The sequence below is a fragment of the Rhinatrema bivittatum genome, chromosome 10, assembly GCF_901001135.1.
Source record: "Rhinatrema bivittatum chromosome 10, aRhiBiv1.1, whole genome shotgun sequence".
NCBI lineage: Eukaryota > Metazoa > Chordata > Amphibia > Gymnophiona > Rhinatrematidae > Rhinatrema > Rhinatrema bivittatum.
The window spans coordinates 28,154,708-28,174,153 of NC_042624.1; the positions used below are offsets into that span (position 1 = coordinate 28,154,708).

A 19,446-nucleotide genomic window follows, 5' to 3' on the forward strand; every position below is an offset into this window, starting at 1 on the left:
CATGGTGGATAGCACACTGAAATCGTCGGTTCAGTGTGCTGCAGCAGTCAAAAAAGCAAACAGAATGTTGGGAATTATTAGAAAGGGAATGGTGAATAAAATGGAAAATGTCATAATGCCTCTGTATCGCTCCATGGTGAGACCGCACCTTGAATACAGTGTACAATTCTGGTCGCCGCATCTCAAAAAAGATATAATTGCGATGGAGAACGTACAGAGAAGGGCAACCAAAATAATAAGGGGAATGGAACAGCTCCCCCCTATGAGGAAAGACTAAAGAGGTTAGGACTTTTCAGCTTGGAGAAGAGACGGCTTAGGGGGGATATGACAGATGTTTAAAATTATGAGAGGTCCAGAACAGGTAGATGTGAATCTGTTATTTACTCTTTTGGATAGTAGAAAGACTAGGGGGCACTCCATGAAGTTAGCATGGGGCACATTTAAAACTAATTGGAGAAAGTTCATTTTTACTCAATGCACAATTAAATTCTGGAATTTGTTGCCAGAGGATGTGGTTAGTGCAGTTAGTATAGCTGTGTTTAAAAAAGGATTGGATAAGTTCTTGGAGGAGAAGTCCATTACCTGCTATTAAGTTCACATAGAGAATAGCCACTGCCATTTGCAATGGTAACATGGAATAGACTTAGTTATTGGCTACTTGCCAGGTTCTTATGGCCTGGATTAGCCACTGTTGGAAACAGGATGCTGGGCTTGATGGACCCTTGGTCTGACCCAGTATGGCATTTTCTTATGTTCTTAAGTTTGTTTACCTTCAGTTGAGGGATTTTCTCAAGGATGTACATGGTCTAAGTTGTCACCAGTCGGGGTTTTGACTAGGTCACAACACTGAATCTGTGATATTTTACCTTATAAATAATTTTCATGTTCAAGCTTAAGAGGGCTAGAAAATCACAGTTTGTTCGTCCTGACCTGTCTGCTGTGTTGATTCTGTATAATCAGTGGTTCTCAACCTTTTTTCTGTCGGGATACACCTGACAGATGGTTCTCACATGCGTGACACACTGACCCATGATCGTCACAGGACTAGATATAAAAGTAGAGTTTGCATCCACGGGAACCCCCCTGACCCACAATAATGGATGTAAAGTAGAATTATGACATTCCCCATACAACTCACCCTACAAAAAAGATATTCTGGTTCTGGTGTCATCTCAGTAACAACAACTCAAACTCCTTCTACTTCCAGGCTCAATAGCCCTACTTATGAAAAGACAGCAGTTTACCACCAATGCATGTCCTCTTGAGAAAACACAACAAATAAGACAGATACAAACGCTTACATGCTAATAAAATATCTCGGTAACAGACACAGAACCGACCTAACATACTCCCAGGATCTGTAGTAATGCACATAAACTAATCCGCACACAGTTACACCTGTATTATGGAATACACTCAAACAGGAGCAACCCTATCTATGAAAAGGCAACACTACAAATATTAAATCAGGCCCTAAAAACCAATACATCTCTTATTAGGAAAACAGAACTAGAAAGCAGCTATAGATCCCCACACAGAAATAACTGTAAAACTATACTAATAAGCAGAATAAATGTTTCAAAACAGCTATGAACAGAATAACATCCAACAATTAAAAACTAATAAAAACTATTAAACATTCTCCAAACACCAATAAAATATTTCAAAAAAAGCAGACACATCACATAATATTAAATAATTAAAATGGCAGTCAATCAAGAAAAATAAACTTAAAAAGCCACTTTTACTTACCCCCTCCAGCAGCTCTCCTACTCCTCTTCCATGCAGGCTGTAGCACACACCAGAAGCAGCAGTAGTGGCTAAGCTCTATACTCATGGTCCTCTTCCTTAGGGCCCATGTCTTTCACACACACACCATATCAGGCATGCCCCCATGACCAGTTTCTGTCTCTCACACACCAATCATCTCCCAGTCTTTGACAAACACACCAGTCACCTTCCTGAACAGTTTCTCTCATGCCATATTCACACACAGGCTTCCCACTCCCGTGTTCCACTTACATATATGGGCTTCTCACTCTCATAATCACTTTCTCTGTCTCACTCACACTCACCAGTCTCTCACTCCCATGCTTGTTCTCTCCACATGCACAGGCTTCTCATTCCCATAATCACTTTCTTTCTCTCACACACATACACAAACACGCACACCAGTCACCTGATCTCTCTCATGCATACACACACACAGGCTTCCCACTCCCATGTTCTCTTTCAGATATACAGGCTTCTCACTCCCATGCTGTGTCTCACACACACCCAGGTTTCTCACTCCCATGCTCACTCTTCACATGCACAGGTTTCTCATTCCCATAATCACTTTCTTTCTCTCTCACATACATACAAACACACACAAGTCATCTGATCTCTCTCATGCATACACACACACACACAGGCTTCCCACTCATGTTCTCTTTCAGATATACAGGCTTCTCACTCCCATGCTGTGTCTCGCACACACCCAGGTTTCTCACTCCCATGCTCACTCTTCACATGCACAGGCTTCTCATTCCCATAATCACTTTCTCTCTGTTACACACACACACACACACACGCCAGTCTCTCTCTCATTTCCATGCTCGCTCTCCACGTGCACAGGCTTCTCATTCCATGAATCACATTCTCTCTCTCACATTCACATACACACCAGTCACACCGTCACATTACCAACCAGTCTCTCTCTCATACATGCACACACACACAGGCTTCCCACTCCCATGCTCTCTCTCACATAATCAGGCTTCTTACTCCCATGCTTTCTCACATACCCAGATTTCTCACTTCCATGCTTTTTCTCTCTCACACACATACACATCAGTCACATCCCTGACTGTTTCACACTCTCACATACACATCAGTCATCTCTTTGAGCAGTCACTTTCATAGTCCCTCACATATACACACACATCATCTCTCTGACCAGTTTCACTTACACACAGGCTCTCAATCACACACACATTCTCTCACTTACACACAGGCTGGCTGGCTGCTTCTCTCTCTTTCTCTCACTCACTTCCTCTCCCCCCCCCCCCCCCCCCCCCCGAGCACAAATGGTAGCAGCAGCGGCCTCCTCCAGCCCCCGCAGGCCAGAAGGAAGAATCCCATCGGCCGCGGGAGGCTCCTGCTGCTGTCTCCTTTCCCGATTACCGGCTGCTTCGATTACACGGGGGTCGATGCTGCAGCGGCCGCTGCTATTTTATCAAGGTCTATACTGCCCCTGATCTATTTCGGTGAGATTATGGTTCCCCTGTGTGATCCATAGCTTTGATGTGTAGCATTCTGTTTTTTTCAGATGATGTGGAGGAGTAGCTTAGTGTTCTAACCTATATGAAACAACAGTAACTACCCTTAGCAGAAGGCATGGGAGCCACACTTACTATCCTTAGCACATGGCACGGGTGTAACCTGCATGGACCACTTGAATCTTTTTCTGCTGTCATTTACCCTGTTACCATGCAGCAGACTACAAACCAGGGAAGCAGTGTTCAAATCCTGCAAACATTCCTTGTGAACTTCTGCAAGTCACTTTATCCTACGTTGCTTCAGGTACAAACTTAGGGGCAGATTTTAAAAGTCCTACGTGCGCCGAGCCTATTTTGCATAGACCCGGTGACATGTGCAAGCCCCGGGACGCGCGTATGTCCTGGGGCTTGAAAAAGGGGCGGGGCCAGAGGCCTTCGTCGGGCCGCTAGGCTGGGGGATCGTGCGCCAGCACTTGGCTGGCGCGGGCAACCTACGCCTGTCCAAAGGGAGGCCAACTTGTAGAATAAAAATCAGAGGGGGATTTTAGGGAGGGCTGGGGGGAGGGTTAGGGAGGGGAGGGAGGCGGAAGGAAAGTTCCCTCCGAGGCGCTCTGATTTCGGAGCGACCTCGCACCATCAGGGCTCCCTTAGGGCTCGGGGTGTGCAAAGTGTGCCCCCACTTGTGCACACCAACCCCGGATTTTATAAGATGTGAGCAGCTGCGCCCACATGTTATAAATAAATAAATGTTTAAATAAATAAATAAATAAATAAATAAATAAATAAAATCAGGCGTGGACTTGTGTGTGCCGGGTTGCCCTTAGGGCCTTTGTTTACTAAGGTTTTTCCCCATTCCACATCTCTGGGAAAAATGCTTAGTAGACTGCAAACCCTCTTTGGATAGGAAAATACCTATGGTACCCAAATGTAATCTGCTTTGAGGAGATGACTAGTCATGCAAGGAAGAATATAAATTTTATAAAACTATATGTCAATGTTAGTAAGGATCAAGGTTTGGCAGTGATAAAACTAAATCTGTGCCTTCAGGGTTTGGCGACTTGGCTTCAGCAACAGATGTAGAAGCTTAATCCTAAATCAAAGCTGCCAAAATAATGGGATATAGATACTAAACCTCCAAGGCAATCCTTCAAAATGTAAATGTGGAATTAAATATCAAATCAAAATATAAATACCAAATTATGTAACCAGGGTAATATGTTCCCTCTCTCTGGTTCTTGTAAGGAGCCTGGCTGCCAGGTTCAAGGTTACTCGCATTGTTTACAAATATTTGTGCCACAATGGTCGAGATTATCTTTCTAGTCTTCTTAGTTAATACTTAGGCATCTTCTTTGATCCTCTCAACAAAGATTTCCCCAGATCCACCCCCCCACTTCTGATATTAAATTTAGAGTTATCCATGGCTCCACCTTTTCTTGCTTTGCATCTCATCTTTGGAACACCGTGCCATTGGATATTAGATCAGCAACTACCTATTCTGCTTTTAAGAAACAATTAAAGTCTTGGCTGTTTAGCAAGTATTTTAGGGAGAATGCTTTTCTGCTATTGTATTGTATTCTGTTGTATCATGTTACTTCTATGGATCATGATTTATGTCATTTTATATTTCAATTCGCCTGGCGATAAAGCAGATTAATTTTCTCCTTTCCAGGTAATTTCTAAAAATCTGACCAAAGAGCATGAACATATCAAAGGTGATGTTGATGATATCCTCAGTGAATTGAAGAAGAGAGAAAAGGAAAATTGTACCCAGGGCACATCAGATGGCCTACCTGATTACAGAAAGATATTGCAGAGAGATGCAGCTGCTGCATACACTCACAATGAAGTACGTATAACTGGGCACCTAGAGTGAATTATAGGGTTGGCCTGATTATGGGTCACCAATAAAGAAATACAGCGGGTTGCTGCCCTGTTTGTAAAATATAGTGTTGTTTAGCTCTGAAACTATGCACGTATGTTTCAGTATGTGCAAATCTTTGAAATGCGATGAAAGCGCTTAGTTTTTCTATCTATTGTACAAACATACATGCATGAAAAAATATAACTTGTACACATAAAACTCTGATTTTTACATGGAGGCAGGTATATTTTAAAATATGCATACGTGTTTGAAATCACCAGTTTGCCAATGCCTCTGCCACCATTCCAGCTCCAAATCACCTAGACCCTCTAATACTTCACCCTCAACTTCCCCCAGTTTACTCAGATCTTTCACAAAAAAAAGCAGACAATTTCACTTGTCCAAATCAATTAGCAGGTTTAAAGTTGACAAAAGTATTCGCGTAAATCTTTTATGAAATAGCAACTTCCAAAATTTATTATTTATTTATTTATTTATTTTAAGTTTTTCTATACCGGCATTCGCAATAGATATCGCATCATGTCGGTTTACAATTAACAAGTGGATAGGTAACAAACAAGGTAAAAAACTAACATTTATCTTATTAATAATAATAATAATAATTGTAGTAATAATAATGATAAAAACATTAAACAAGAGAAGGTTAAGGTATGCAGTTACAATAAAACAAGGGAGTAATACAACTTGGAGCATAGAAAAGAAGCTGGGGATTAAATAGAGAGAACGTAAATGCCAGTCAATGTGCTTAAAGCATTAATGAATGGTCCTTGTGAGGTAGGGATATTAATTATGCGGTAGAGATATTAATTACCATGAATAAGGCAAAGTCTGAGCGCCTAGTTAATAATGGAATAGGATCAGTTTAGTTCAGGAAAGGCTTTCAGGAATAGCCACGTTTTGAGTCTTTTCCTGAATGTGGGCAGGCAGGGTTCCTGTCGCAAATCTGGTGGGATAGAGTTCCACAGTGTTGGTCCTGGGGTGGAGAAAGCCTTGTCTCTGGTGGTTATGTGCCTCATGGATTTGGAGTGTGGTACTTGTAGTGTTTCTCTATAGGACTCTCTGATTGGTCTGTTGGATGTAAATTTTTTGAGAGGAATTTGGAGGTTGAGCTGAGAATGTTGATGAATAGCTTTGAAAATAGTGGTTATGGACTTATATATGATTCTGTAGTGAATTGGCAGCCAGTGCAGGTCTTTGAGGATTGGTGATATATGGTCTCTTCTCCGTGTGTTAGTTAATATTCTCGCAGCCGTGTTTTGAACCATCTGAAGGGGTTTCGTGTGAGATGAAGGGAGACCTAATAGCAAAGAGTTGCAGTAATCTAGTTTAGAAAATACTATTGATTGCAGAATGGTTCTGTAGTCATGAAAGTGGAAGAGAGGTCTTATTCTTTTTAAGACTTGGAGTTTATAGAAGCAGTCCTTAGTAGTTTGATTTATGAATGCTTTTAAGTTTAACCTGTTATCAATGATAGCTCCCAAGTTTCTTACTTGTTGAGTTTGTAAATTGTGTGGGGGATTTGAGTCGGTGTTACTGTTTTCTGATGAAATTAGGAGGAGTTCGCTTTTTGAAGAGTTTAGTATTAGATTGAGGTTGGAGAGGAGTCCATCAATTTTTTTAAGACACGTTTCCCAGAATTCTAGGGTTTTGCTGTAGGATTCTTTGACGGGGATGACTATCTGAATGTCATCTGCATAAATAAAGTGTTTAAGGTTTAAATTAGTTAGCAGTTGGCAAAGAGGGAGCAAGTAGATATTAAAGAGTGTTGGTGAAAGGGAGGAGCCCTGTGGAACTCCCGTAGATGAAGGGTGGTGTTGAGATTCCTTGTTGTGAATTTTGACTTTGTATTTTCTGTTCCCTAAGAACGATTTGAACCACGAAAGTGCTGTTCCTGTTATTCCGATGTTTGCTAATTGAATTAGTAGGGAGGCGTGGTTAACCGTATCAAAGGCAGCTGAGAGGTCCAGGAGGATCAGTAAATAAGTGTGACCTTTATCCAGGCCCATGATGAGGTAGTCGGTCAGGGAAATTAGTAGTGATTCAGTATTTAAAGCTTTTCTGAAGCCATATTGGGACGGGAACAGAATTTTTTGTTCCTCGAGGTAGTCTGAGAGTCTGGAGTTAACTAACTTTTCCGTTACCTTAGCTATGAATGGGAGATTGGATATAGGACGGAAATTGGTAGGATCATTAGGATTTAAGTTGGGTTTTTTCAAGAGCGGTTTGATGGATGCAATCTTCAGGTCGTCTGGGTAGATTCCTTGTGCTAGGGAGCAGTTAATAATGTCTGCCAGAGCGTTGGAGATTGTGTCTGGTATTAGCAGGAGAAGTTTGGAAGGGATGTGGTCTAATGGGTGAGATGAAGGTTTCATTTTCTTTAATGTAGAAAGTAACTCAGTAGTAGTGATGGGTTCGAAGGATTGTAGAGTAATGTCTTTGTTGTGGTGGAAGTATGTGTTGGATGGCGTTGAAGTGTTGGTTCTCAGCTGTGTTATTAGGTTGGATATTTTGTTGCTAAAGAAGAGGGCCAGCTCCTCTGCTTTTTCTTGAGCTAAGTTGGCAGGGATGTCAGGAGTCGAGGTTTGTGTTAAGTTAGATACATAGGCAAAGAGGGCTTTGGAATCAAAGATTATGTGATGGATCTTCTGGGCAAAGAAATCCCTTTTTGTTTTTAATGTAGCGCTTTTGTATTGGTGGAGTGCGAGTTTGTAGGCAGAGAGGGAGGTCTGTGTTGGTGTTTTCCGCCATTTGCTTTCCTTCTGTCGTAGGGAGTGTTTAAGATTTTGAAGTTCTTCTTTAAACCACCTCTTGACCATGCCCTATAATGCTCTTTTTGCACTGGTAAATGTGCGCATGAAACTGAAAATACACGTCTACTTTTAATGCTCATAAAATAGCATTTATGCAAATACAGGCTACTTATGCAAGTATATGTTAATTTTCCATGTGTAATCCCTTTGAAAATTTACTCAAGAATATGCAACTCATTACACTTTAGTTAAAATAAGATCGAACTTAGATCTAAGCAAGTGAATGCTGAATAAATCATATTTAAAACATAAAAACATATAGAAAACTAGAAATACAGCAGAAAAGGACCAAACAGTCCATCCAATCTGCCCAGCAAGCTTATGGTAGCAACAGCCGCCCCATACAGGTCTCCCCTATAATGGTAGCATCAAGAGGTGGCATCTGCCATGGCATTCAAGTTAACCCCCATACTTAGTTTCCCAAACCGTTAAAGTCAGGGCCCTTGTTTGTTACTGTCTGAGTCCAATTCCCCGTTATCTCTTATCCCTTCCCGTTGAAGCAGAGATCAATGTTGGAGTTATATCATAAGTATAAGGCTTATTGGTTAAGGGTAGAAACAGCCACATCAGCAAGTTAACCCTATGCTTATTGTTTTCCCAGACAATAAAATGTATTTATTTATGTATTTAATTTGTTTATTTATGCATTTTCAAATAATTGACAATGAGTCACAATATCAACATTACATAACATATCCAAACCTCTATTCGTACATAGGCAATATCCCAATACTATGTCTATTACAAAAAGAAATAATTACGTCCTAACCTGGACTCTTACAATTATAGGTATAATATAACTCAGGAATGTAAGGAGATCCAAGATGTTAATGGGAGCATCAATATATAATTAACAAAAATTTTCAAAAAATTTAGGAGAGAAAAATTATTTTAAACTTGCCCAAACTACTAGGTTGCCACTGTCTCAGCTTGATAATTATCCAAAAAGGAACGTAAATGTATTGGATCATAATATATATACTTATTATTATTTATGAACATTAAACATTTGCAGGGATATCTAATAGTGATTTTTGCGCCAAGCTGCCTTGCTTCTTGACACATCTCCAACATCTGTTTTCTGCGCAGTTGAGTACTTCTTGAAAGATCAGGATATATTCGTATTTTTTCACCATAGAAAAGCTTTTCTCTATTTCGTAGGAAACATTTCAACACTGAGTCCCGATCTGATGAGAAAACGAAAGTACACAATACTGTTCCCCGATATTCAATTTGTTCTGATGTGGATGTTTCCAGAAAAGCAGTCAAGTCTGCCCCTATCTCTAAGGGAGCATTTTGTCCTGCTTGAATACTTTCTGTTACTTTTGATACAAAATATATCTTAGAAACCGGTGGTACTGCTTCATTTGGAATTTGTAAAACTTCTAAGATGTATTTCTTAAATTGGTCACGTAATGATATTAATTTGACCGAAGGAAAATTTAATATCCTCAAATTTAAGTATTTTTGAGAGTTTTCCAGAAATTCCAACTTATTAGATATATTTCCTTCATTTTGTATCATTTTCACTTGAGTTTCTTTAACTTTAGTCACATCTAATTCAATCTCTTTAATTTTCTTTTCATGGACTTCCATCACAGGTTTAAATTCCTTATCCTTTTGTTGAATGTTAGTCACTGCCACAGTCAATGTGGAGATAGCCTTCTCCAAGGCTACTAATGCGTTCCAAACCACATCCAAAGTTATTTCTTGAGGTTTTACTAATTTAAAGCTGAGGTCTGGGCTTACCTCTTTAACCCGGCAGACCTCCGAGATTCTCTGCATCTCATCTGCCGGTTCCTCTCCCCCTTTGATAGCACTCCTGGGCATGTTTTCGTCCATCAAACTCAGCTCGATGGCTCCTTGATGTTCTCCCCGCTCCTCACGAGCGTCAGCACACGCCGTCCCTCCGACTGATCTTAACCCGGAAACAGCCGTTGCCGCCTGCGCTCCTACTGGCCCCTCCGGTCGTCGAGCCCAGGCCTGCTCCGGGTTCCCGTCGTGGCCAGGGGGAGAGGGAGTATCGGGCGCCCCAGGACTTAGAGATATTGATGGGTCCAATGGCGCCTGGGCGTGCTCCTCACCCGGCGCCGCAGACCTCCTCTCTGGGGTAGACGTTTTTGGCTTGCTGAAAAAACCCTCGATTTTCAGCTGAAGGGGGTCTGGCGAAGCGGTGGCTACGGGCTCCTGCCTCACGCACCCCTTTCGCTTTGTATGAGGCATTCTGTTTCTTAAGGTAAGAAAAAAACAAATCCAAATCGAGGAGCTCCTTGCAGCGCGTCCTCTCCTCAAGACGCCATCTTGGATCCGTATTTATTTATTTATTTGTTTTTATATACCGACATTTGATCGAAATATCACATCGGTTTACATATAACTGAACAGATATAAACAGATATGAACCAACAATTCAATGTCAATTGTTGGTTCATATCTAATTCCCCTTTTTCTCTTCTTTCCCTGCCATTAAAGCAGAGAGCAATAATGAGTTGCATCAACAGTATGAAGGCTTATTGGTTAAGGGTAGTATCAACCACACCAGCAAGTTACCCCCATGCTCTCTTTCCCTCATTTCCATCTTCTAGCGTTTAGGGATCCACAGTGTTTAACCCATGTCCTTTTGAAATATTTCACCATTTTTGTTTTCACCACCTCCTCCAGAAGGGCATTCCAGGCATCCACCAGCCTATCCATGAAGAAATATTTCCTGACATTGGTTCTGAGCTGTCTTCCCTGGAGTTTCATTTCATGACCCCTAGTTCTACTGATTTCTTTCCAATGGAGACGGTTTGTCAAATGTGCATCATTAAAACCTTTCAAGTATCTGAAAGTCTGTATCATATCTCCCCTGCACCTCCTTTCCTCCAGAGTATACATATTTAGGTCTTTCAACTTCTCCTGATAAGTAATTTGATTGATTTATTTATTTGTTGAGTTTTATATACCGTTATTCGGTAGAGCCATCATAACGGTTTACAGATTATGCAATTATCTTAGCAGTTGAGCAAAGTAATACCTTGTGAATATACATTTTTCTTAGTAGTTGTGTAACAGTAGAGTAAGGTGAACATTTTCAAATATAAAACGTATCATGTCAGAGAGGAAGGAGGGGTTGAATGGGAAGGGTAAGGAGGTTCAGATGGAGAGCAGGAAATAAGAGGATTATAGATGCGAGTTCGGTTGAGAGCTGGGATGATCAGACGTCTGAGAGTTAGTATAGAATTTGCGGAAAATAAATGTTTTTAGTTCTTTTTTGAATGTTTTCAGGTTGTGCTGGGTTCTCAGGGCTTTAGGTAGGGTGTTCCAAAGTTTGGGGGAAGCGATGGAAAAGGCTCTCTCGTGTAGTTGACAGATGGGCGTTTCTGATGGGGGGATGTTTAAGTATCCTGAGTTGTTAGAGCGTAGGTTTCTTTGTGGATTTTGGGGGGTTATGTTTAAGCTTTTTAGTCCTTGATGATCATTGTTTAGGATTTTGTGAATGATGGTCATTGATTTGTAGGTAATACGTGCAGTAATAGGTAGCCAGTGAAGTGAGGTCAAAATGGGTGTTATGTGCTCATTTCTTCTTGTTCCTGTAAGGATTCTGGCAGCTGAGTTCTGCAGTATTTGGAGTGGTTTGAGGGATGATGAAGGTATTCCAATTAGTAAGGAGTTGCAGTAGTCGAAGGTGGAGAAAATAAGTAGTTGCAGGACAGTTCTGAAGTCACAAGGGTTGAGAAATGGTTTTATATGTCTTAGGGTTAAGTAGCTTGTGGTATCCTTCTTTTGTTTTATTTGCTATGTGGGTCTTGAAAGAGAGTTCAGCATTGATGATAACTCCAAGGTTCCTGATGTGGGTGGTAGGGAGTATAAATATCATTTGTTTATCTAGTATTGTCAGGGGTGGCGGAGTTGGATTGGGTTTTTTATCCATAAGTATTATTTCAGTTTTGTCGAAGTTAATTATGAGTTTCAGGGAATTTAGTAGATGCTTGATTGAGATAAGTAGATCTGATGGAGACCTCCCACCATTTTTGTCACCCTTCTCTGGACCGCCTCCATCCTGTCTCTGTCCCTTTTGAGATATGGTCTCCAGAACTGAATGCAATACTCCAGGTGAGGCCTCACCAAGGGGATTATCACCTCCTTTTTCATACTGGTTATTCCTCTCTATGAGCCCAGCATTCTTCTGGCTTTAGCTTTCACCTTGTCACATTGCTTTGCCGTCTTCAAATCGCTAGACACGATCACCCCAAGGTCCCTCTCTTGCTCCATGCACAACAGCCCTTCACCCCCTATTACATACAGGTCTTTTGGATTACCGTACCCCAGATGCATGACTCTGTACTTTTTGGCATTGAATCCCAGCTGTCATATCTTTGACCACTGTTCAAGCTTTCTTAAATCATGTCTCATTCTCTCTACTCTTTCCGGCACATCTTAGTATCATCTGCAAAAAGATAAAATTTCCCTTTTATCCCTTCCGCAGTGTTACTTACAAAGATGTTGAACAGGAACAGTCCACTTAACACTGTTCTGTCTTCAGAGTAGGTTCCACTTACCATCACATGCTATCTTCTATCCGTCAACCAATTTGTAATCCACGCCACTACCTTGGTGCTTGCTCCCAAGCGTCTCATTTTATTCAGAAGCCTCCTGTGCGGGATCATATCAAAAGCTTTGCTGAAATCCAAGTAGATGACATCGAGCGCTCTTCCTCAATCCAATTCTTTAGTCACCCAATCAAAAAAGTCAATCAGATTTGTCTGACAGGACCTTCCCCTGGTGAATCCATGCTGCCTCGGGTCCAGCAATCCTCCTTTCCTTAAGTAGAGTCTCCATTACCTTTCCCTCCACTAAGGTGAAGCTAACCGGCCTGTAGTTTCCAGCATCCTCTCTGCTCCCACTCCTGTGAAGCGGGATCACCACCGCTCTTTTCCACTCACTTGGCACCACTCCCGTTTCTAGGGATCTATTGAACAGGTCACACAGCAGACTCCCAAGCACATCTCTGAGCTCCCTCAGTATCCTGGGATGAACCTCATCAGGCCCCATGGCTTTGTCCACTTTCAGTTTCCCCAGCTCTTCCCACACATTCTCTACTGTAAATGGAGTTACATCTACTCCACCCCTCCCCCTCCACTGTCTTATCTAGCGAGGGACCTTCTCCAGGGTCATCTTTAGTGAACATAAAACTGAAGTATTTGTTTAATATTTCTGCCATTTCTTCGCCTCTCTCCACACATTCATCCTTTTCACCTTTCAATTTCACTCTACCACTTCGGACCTTTCTCCTTTCTCTGATGAATCTGAAAAATGTTTTGTCACCTCGCTTTACCTCTTTGGCAATCCTTTCTTCCGCCTGACTTTTTGCGTTCTTGATTACTTTCTTTGTCTCCGTCAGTTTCACCAGATATTCTTCCTTGTGTTCCTCTTTTTGGGATCCTTTATATTTCTTGAATGCTGTTCTTTTGGCCTTCATTTTATCAGCCACCTCCTTTGTGAATCAGATTGGTTTCTTATTTCTCTTGCTTTTGTTTACTTTTCTAACATATAGATTAGTTGCCTTTGTAACTGCTCACTGTTGTTCCACCTCTCTCATTTTCTCCCAGTCTTCTAGTTCTAAATCCAGATACATTCTCATTTCAACAAAGTACGTAATTTTGAAATTCAAAACTTGGGTCTTCATGTGACTTCTCAGTATCCTATTTGCAATAGCAAACCATACCGTTTTCATCACTGGTGCTGAGGTAGGCACCCACCTGGACATTAGAGACATTATCCCCGTTAGTGAGCACTAAATCTAGTATAGCTCCCTCCCTCCATAGATTCCATTACCATTTGTTTGAACAGAGCCCCTTGCAGGGCATCCACTATCTCTCTACTACTGTTAGATTCTGCAGGAGGGAATCTCCAGTCTACGTCTGGCAGATTAAAATCTCCAATAATCAACATTTCTCCCTTCTTTTCCACCATTTGGATGTCTTCAACCAGATCTCTGTCCAGTTCTTCTGTTTCAGTCTGAGGCCTTTAAACCACTCCAGTAAAAATGGATGACCCATCATCTTTTTATAGGACGGCCCATAGTGCTTCTTCTCTACCCCACATTCCTTGCAGTTCAGCTGCTTGGATATTGTTTTTGACATAAAGAGCCACTCCTCCTCCTTTCCTGTCCTCTCTGTCCTTCCTTAACAAGTTATAGCCCGGTATTGCCGTATCCCAATCATGAGATTCCGTGAACCACGTCTCGGTGACAGCAACAATGTCCAAGTCTGCCTCCACCATTAGGGCTTGGAGGTCTGGGAATTTATTGCCCAGACTATGAGCGTTTGTGTTCTTAGCTTTCTAGTTTTTCTTGCTCAGGATACTGCTTTTCCTGGACATGTTTTGTGCCTTCTTCAGCTGAGTTTTGTTATCCTCTTCACCCATTTCCTTTGTATTTGTATTTGGGGGTGACATTCCAATGCCCTTCTGCCACTCCCTTCATCTAGTTTTAAATGCCTTATGGCACAGGATTTGAATTTATGTCTTTGGATCCGATAAGATAACAATACTCTTCTTATTTGTATAGCACAATTACTAACCTGTAACATGTGTTCTCCATAGACAGCAGGACAAATCTGTCACACTTGGGTGATGTCATCCAATGGTGCCAAAATGGATGTGCTCTCTTCTAGCCCAGAAAAGTTCTTCTGAGTATGAGCAGGATTTCCCGTGTATCAGCCCTGTATGAGTCTCTTCAGAGGGGAGGAGCGTGGGACTCTGTGGCTGATTTGTCCTGCTGTTTATGAAACTCCAAAGAAGGACAATATCAGGAAATGTTTCTTCATGGAAAGGGTGGTGAATGCATGGATGTTCTCCTAGAAGAGGTAGAGAAGACAAGAGTGGTAATGGAATTCAAAAGGGCATTGGATAAACACAGATATGATGCCCAGTGTCTAGAGAATGCAAATGAAGAATTGGGGGTGACCTTTGCTACACCCAAAGTTAACATTACTGCATGGACACAGCTGTGCAGAATGGCAGTTACTACCCTAAGCACTTGCTAGGCAGACTGGATGGACCATTTTGGTCTTTAGCTGCCATCATTAACTATGTCAGGAACTATTTTGAGATGAATTGGTTGTGTTATTGCTACTTTTTGCATCCAAGGGATATTTGATGTGGCAAGATTTCCTGAACCTGAGATGATGGACGTCATGGCCCAATAGTAGTTATGGAGATTGATGCATGGGAGGAGACATTGGAGTCCTGCAGAAAAGGGGTTCTGAATGTTGATTCCAATGATCTTTCAAATGCCACTGAGAAGTTCTCATGTGAAAGTGTGTGAAGGGAGTGACATGAACTGTTGTAGCCGTGTGTCCTCATAATTCCAGAAATCTCCTGGCTGACACTGAATTCTGGTTGCAAACTAATAGAATTAGTTTATTCTTTGGAAAGGAAAGAAGGCATGTAACAAACATATGTGCACAACTCAATTATGTGTGTATTTTTATGTGCACAAGAAAGAGGCATTCTGGGGCTGGGGTGGGATATCATTCATGTGCATACTTTTGATTTTCAGAAGTCTGCACAATTTACACCTGTTCTAGATGAGGAATATGGAGCACGTAAATCTGGCAGGGTTTCTCAGCACCATCCTAATTTTTAGAGCAAATTTATACACGCAAATAAGTCTGCTTTGAAAATTTGGGCTAAAGTCTGCAATGACTTTCTACTCACAGACTTTAGCCCTAAATGTGCTGTTATAAATTTGGACTTAAGGGGTATAAAAATGTATGCTAAATTATGCAAATGCACAACAGAATTGCGGCAAAATCTCAACAATCTTGCCACAGGAAATTGGATACCTTGCCATATGGTATGTGCAGCAGTAACTATAATTGTAACTAGTTACATATGTGTGGCATAACTAATTGGTGGTTTTGTAATTTTAATAACCACTGAATTGAATTAGAGTGACATCACTGCGTCCTGTGAGTAGTGCATTATGCAGACATTGCTGTCTCTACTTCAGATAAATTGTAGTAATGGATGTTGGGCTCCGAGAGTTTGGCTTCAGTGCTGCATGAGTTCACATCAGCTGGACGTTCATTGGACCACTGTTACCTCTGCTGTTAATGAAATACAATCTTTTTGTTAACCACAAAAGGAAAAATACGAAGAACGTTTCCTGAACGATGCAACATTTTCTCATCATGCAAATACCATTCCACAGTCGGCGAAGAAGCAACGAGCACCTCATAGACAACTTGATATGAGAAACAAAGCTGGTGCCAGGCCAGGCATCATTCGAGGTATCACCTATTATAAGGCCCAAGTCCCCAAGGAGAATGACATTGAAGAGGAGCGTGAGTATTATAATTTATTGCTGGGAACCATCTAATACCATCTAAAACCTGCAAGCTAGCTCTGGAGAATACAAAGGGTCTTTTAAACAAATAGGACATAGTAACTTTAGGAATGACAGCAGGAAAAGACTACATGGTCCATCCAGTCTGCCAAGCAGGTCTCCCATGGCAGCAGCTGCCACTCTGTGCAGGTCACTCCTATGTTTCTGTTAAGGGTAGCAATTGCTGCTTCATGAATGCCACCCCCATGCCTTCTGCCGCCACTCCACGCCGGTTACCTCCAAGCCTTATGTTAGGGGTAGTATTTACATTCAAAACCAAGATCTGTCAATCCCATAACAAAATCACTGCTGGCAACATTTTTACAGGGTGAGCAGCCTTCCTGATAATTCAGACAATGCTGCCTGAGCATGCCGTGCTTGTGGACTTGGCAGTAGAAGCAGTCCTGTGCTTTTTCCCTAATGTCTGGGGCCCAGCATTGCCTGTCTCTGAATCCCATTCCCTTTCTTCCACCCTAACCCCCTGCCATCAAAGAGCAGAGCACTGCTGCCTTCTGTTAAGGGTAGTAGCAAACTCAATTGCCACTCCATGCAGGCCACCCCCAAGCCTATATGTAAACTATATGTGCAGCAGAAAAGTTCTCTCAGTTCTTCATTTCTATTCTCCTCTCTATTTGTCCCATGCCCTTTTGAATTCCATTATCGTTCTTGTCTTCATCACTTCTTCTGGGAGGGCTCTCCAGGCATCTACCACCCTTTCCGTTAAAAAAAAATATTTCTTAACATTGTTCCTGAGTCTTCTCCCTTGGAGTTTCATATCATGACCTCTGGTTTTACAGCTTCCTTTCCATCAGAAGAGATTTGGTTTTTTGTGCATCGTTAATTCCTTTCAGAATTTGAAGGTCTGCATCATATCTCACCTGTCTCTCCTCTCTTCCAGGGTTTGCATATTGAGATCCTTCAGTCTCATCTCATATGGATTTCCATGCAGACCCCACACCATTTTGGTTGCCTTTCTCTGGACCGCTTCCATTCTGTTCTTATTCTTTTTGAGATGAGGTCTCCATAACTGAACGCAATACTCTAGGTGAGGCCTCGCCAATGATCAATATAGGGACATTATTATCACCTTTTTTCTGCTAATTATTCCTCTCCCTATGCAGCCCATCATCCCTCTGGCCTAGGCCATCACCTTATCACATTGCTTCGCCATCTTCAAATCATCAGACACTATCATCCCAAGGCAGACGCTAGGCCAAAAGGCAGCATGTAATACTGGAGGTGATGGTCCCCCTACTATAAATTTGAGATATTTTCTGTGACCTGGAAATATCTGTGTGGGTATAAGCATCCTTCAAAATGAGAGAGCATAGCTAATCCCCTTTTTCAAGAAAGGGAATCAAGATGCCCAGGTAAACCATCATACATTTTTCCCTCTTCAGAATCTTATTCAAGGCCCTTAGGTTTAGAATAGGACCGGGTTCTCCTGTTTTCTTTGAGATCAGGAGATAATTGGAGTAAAATCCTTATACTCTCTCATGGTTGGGTTCAACTGCTTTGGACTGCAAAAAGGAAGAGATCTCCATTTGCAGCAGTTCCTGATGCTCAGATGTTCCCCAAGGGGGTTTGGTGAATGATTTGGAGGACTAGCCAATAATTGTAATCTGTACCCTTTTCCAAAGTGTCTAAGGTCATACTGGGCCAATGGTTTACATTCTGGCATGGGTACTGGGATGTGGGCTATGCTCTCTGTGATCCAGTCAAAACCCATCTCAGGTTTTCGCTGGAGTGCTGGCTGTGGCTTGTGGGATCTCTACTGCCTAGGGCAGGTATGAAGACACTTCTGTTGATGGGACCAAGAGGGCAGAAGAAAGCACCTCCTTGGGCCATAGACGTGTCACCTCGATCCCATGCTCGGGTACCTCCTGGCTGAGGAGGACTGGTCTGTAGTGGCCCTGAGGAGCTGCTGAAGCATTGCACAGTGTTCTTTAACCTGGGCTACCGCTTCCTTAACCCTATCTCCGAAGAGATACTCTCCAGTGCACAGCACATCAGCAAATCTTTCCTGGTCATCCAGTTTGAGATCTGAGGCACACAGACAGGCAAGTCTGTGGGTGCCAACCTACAGCAGAGACTCTTGATACCATTTCAAAAACATCAAAGGTAGATGGCCATCTGTTTTTCCATATTCCATCTCCTTGTCTACCAGTGAATGGAACTTGTTACACTGCTTCTGAGAAAACTGTTCTGCCATTCCTTTCAGCTGCTTCAGAATGTTCTACAAAATATATTAGCCCAAGAAGAGCCGATAGTATGCTATGTAAGCATTAAGCACAGCTCCCTGGAAAACCTTTTCCCTGGAGAATCCAAGGTTCTAGAGGGCACTGAGGAATGGGTTCTGGCCCTTTTACCTCTCTTGAAAGCAGATTCAACCTCCACAGATTGGTGTGAGGAGTTGTTTCTCAAATCCAGAAAACTTCTGGACATGAAATATCACATCTGCCTTCTTGTTCATGGGTGCCACAAAGAGGGGATTCTCCCACATCCTCAGTGTTTCCAAATCCTATTCTGGAGGCATAGTTAACCAGTCTAGTTTTCAGGATATATATATAATGAATATGCTCATGCATATTCATTATAGATATCTTGAAAATTCAACTGTGCCTCCAGGAGTGGGTTAAGAAGCATTGTCCTGAAGGACTTCATGCAGTGGAATTGCCACATAGGAGTCTTCACGAACTGAGAGATGTCTAGCACTTTGCTCCTGGACTCATCCTTCAACAAAGCAAAGGGAATGGCCTCAGCCATTCTCTGGATAAATCTAGTGAAGGCAAGATTCTCAGGTGGAGACTTTCTCCTTTCCTGCAGAGGATAAGAGTCAAAGCCGAGTCCTCTCAATTCTTCCTGATTAGAAAAAATAGAAATGTGATGGCAGAAAAAGATTGTATAATCTATCTAGTCTGCCCATCCACACTAACTGTAGTCCATAGTCATATCTCCAAGAGTATTTGGGATTAGAGCCCAACAGGTAGGCCAGCAGCAAAGACCCAGATCTAGCCTGGCTAGCATGAATGGCCTCAGAGAGGGAATCCCATGTCTATTGGGGCCTAAGCCCATAGAAACAGTCTGTCCAGTAATCTTATGGTAGAATCTGCTGCCCATGTA

The 19,446-nt window shown here is 42.0% G+C and overlaps 1 protein-coding gene across 1 annotated transcript in view; it reads left to right on the forward strand.

Annotated features, from left to right (window-relative positions):
• The window catches only part of OLFML2B (olfactomedin like 2B), a 91,752-nt gene that overhangs the window by 42,249 nt on the left and 30,057 nt on the right, over positions 1 to 19,446 (forward strand). Inside the window, exons 4-5 of the mRNA XM_029618144.1 lie at positions 4,930 to 5,106; positions 16,084 to 16,282. Of these exons, the coding sequence (XP_029474004.1) occupies positions 4,930 to 5,106; positions 16,084 to 16,282 (376 nt within the window). The remainder of the gene's footprint in view (positions 1 to 4,929; positions 5,107 to 16,083; positions 16,283 to 19,446) is intronic.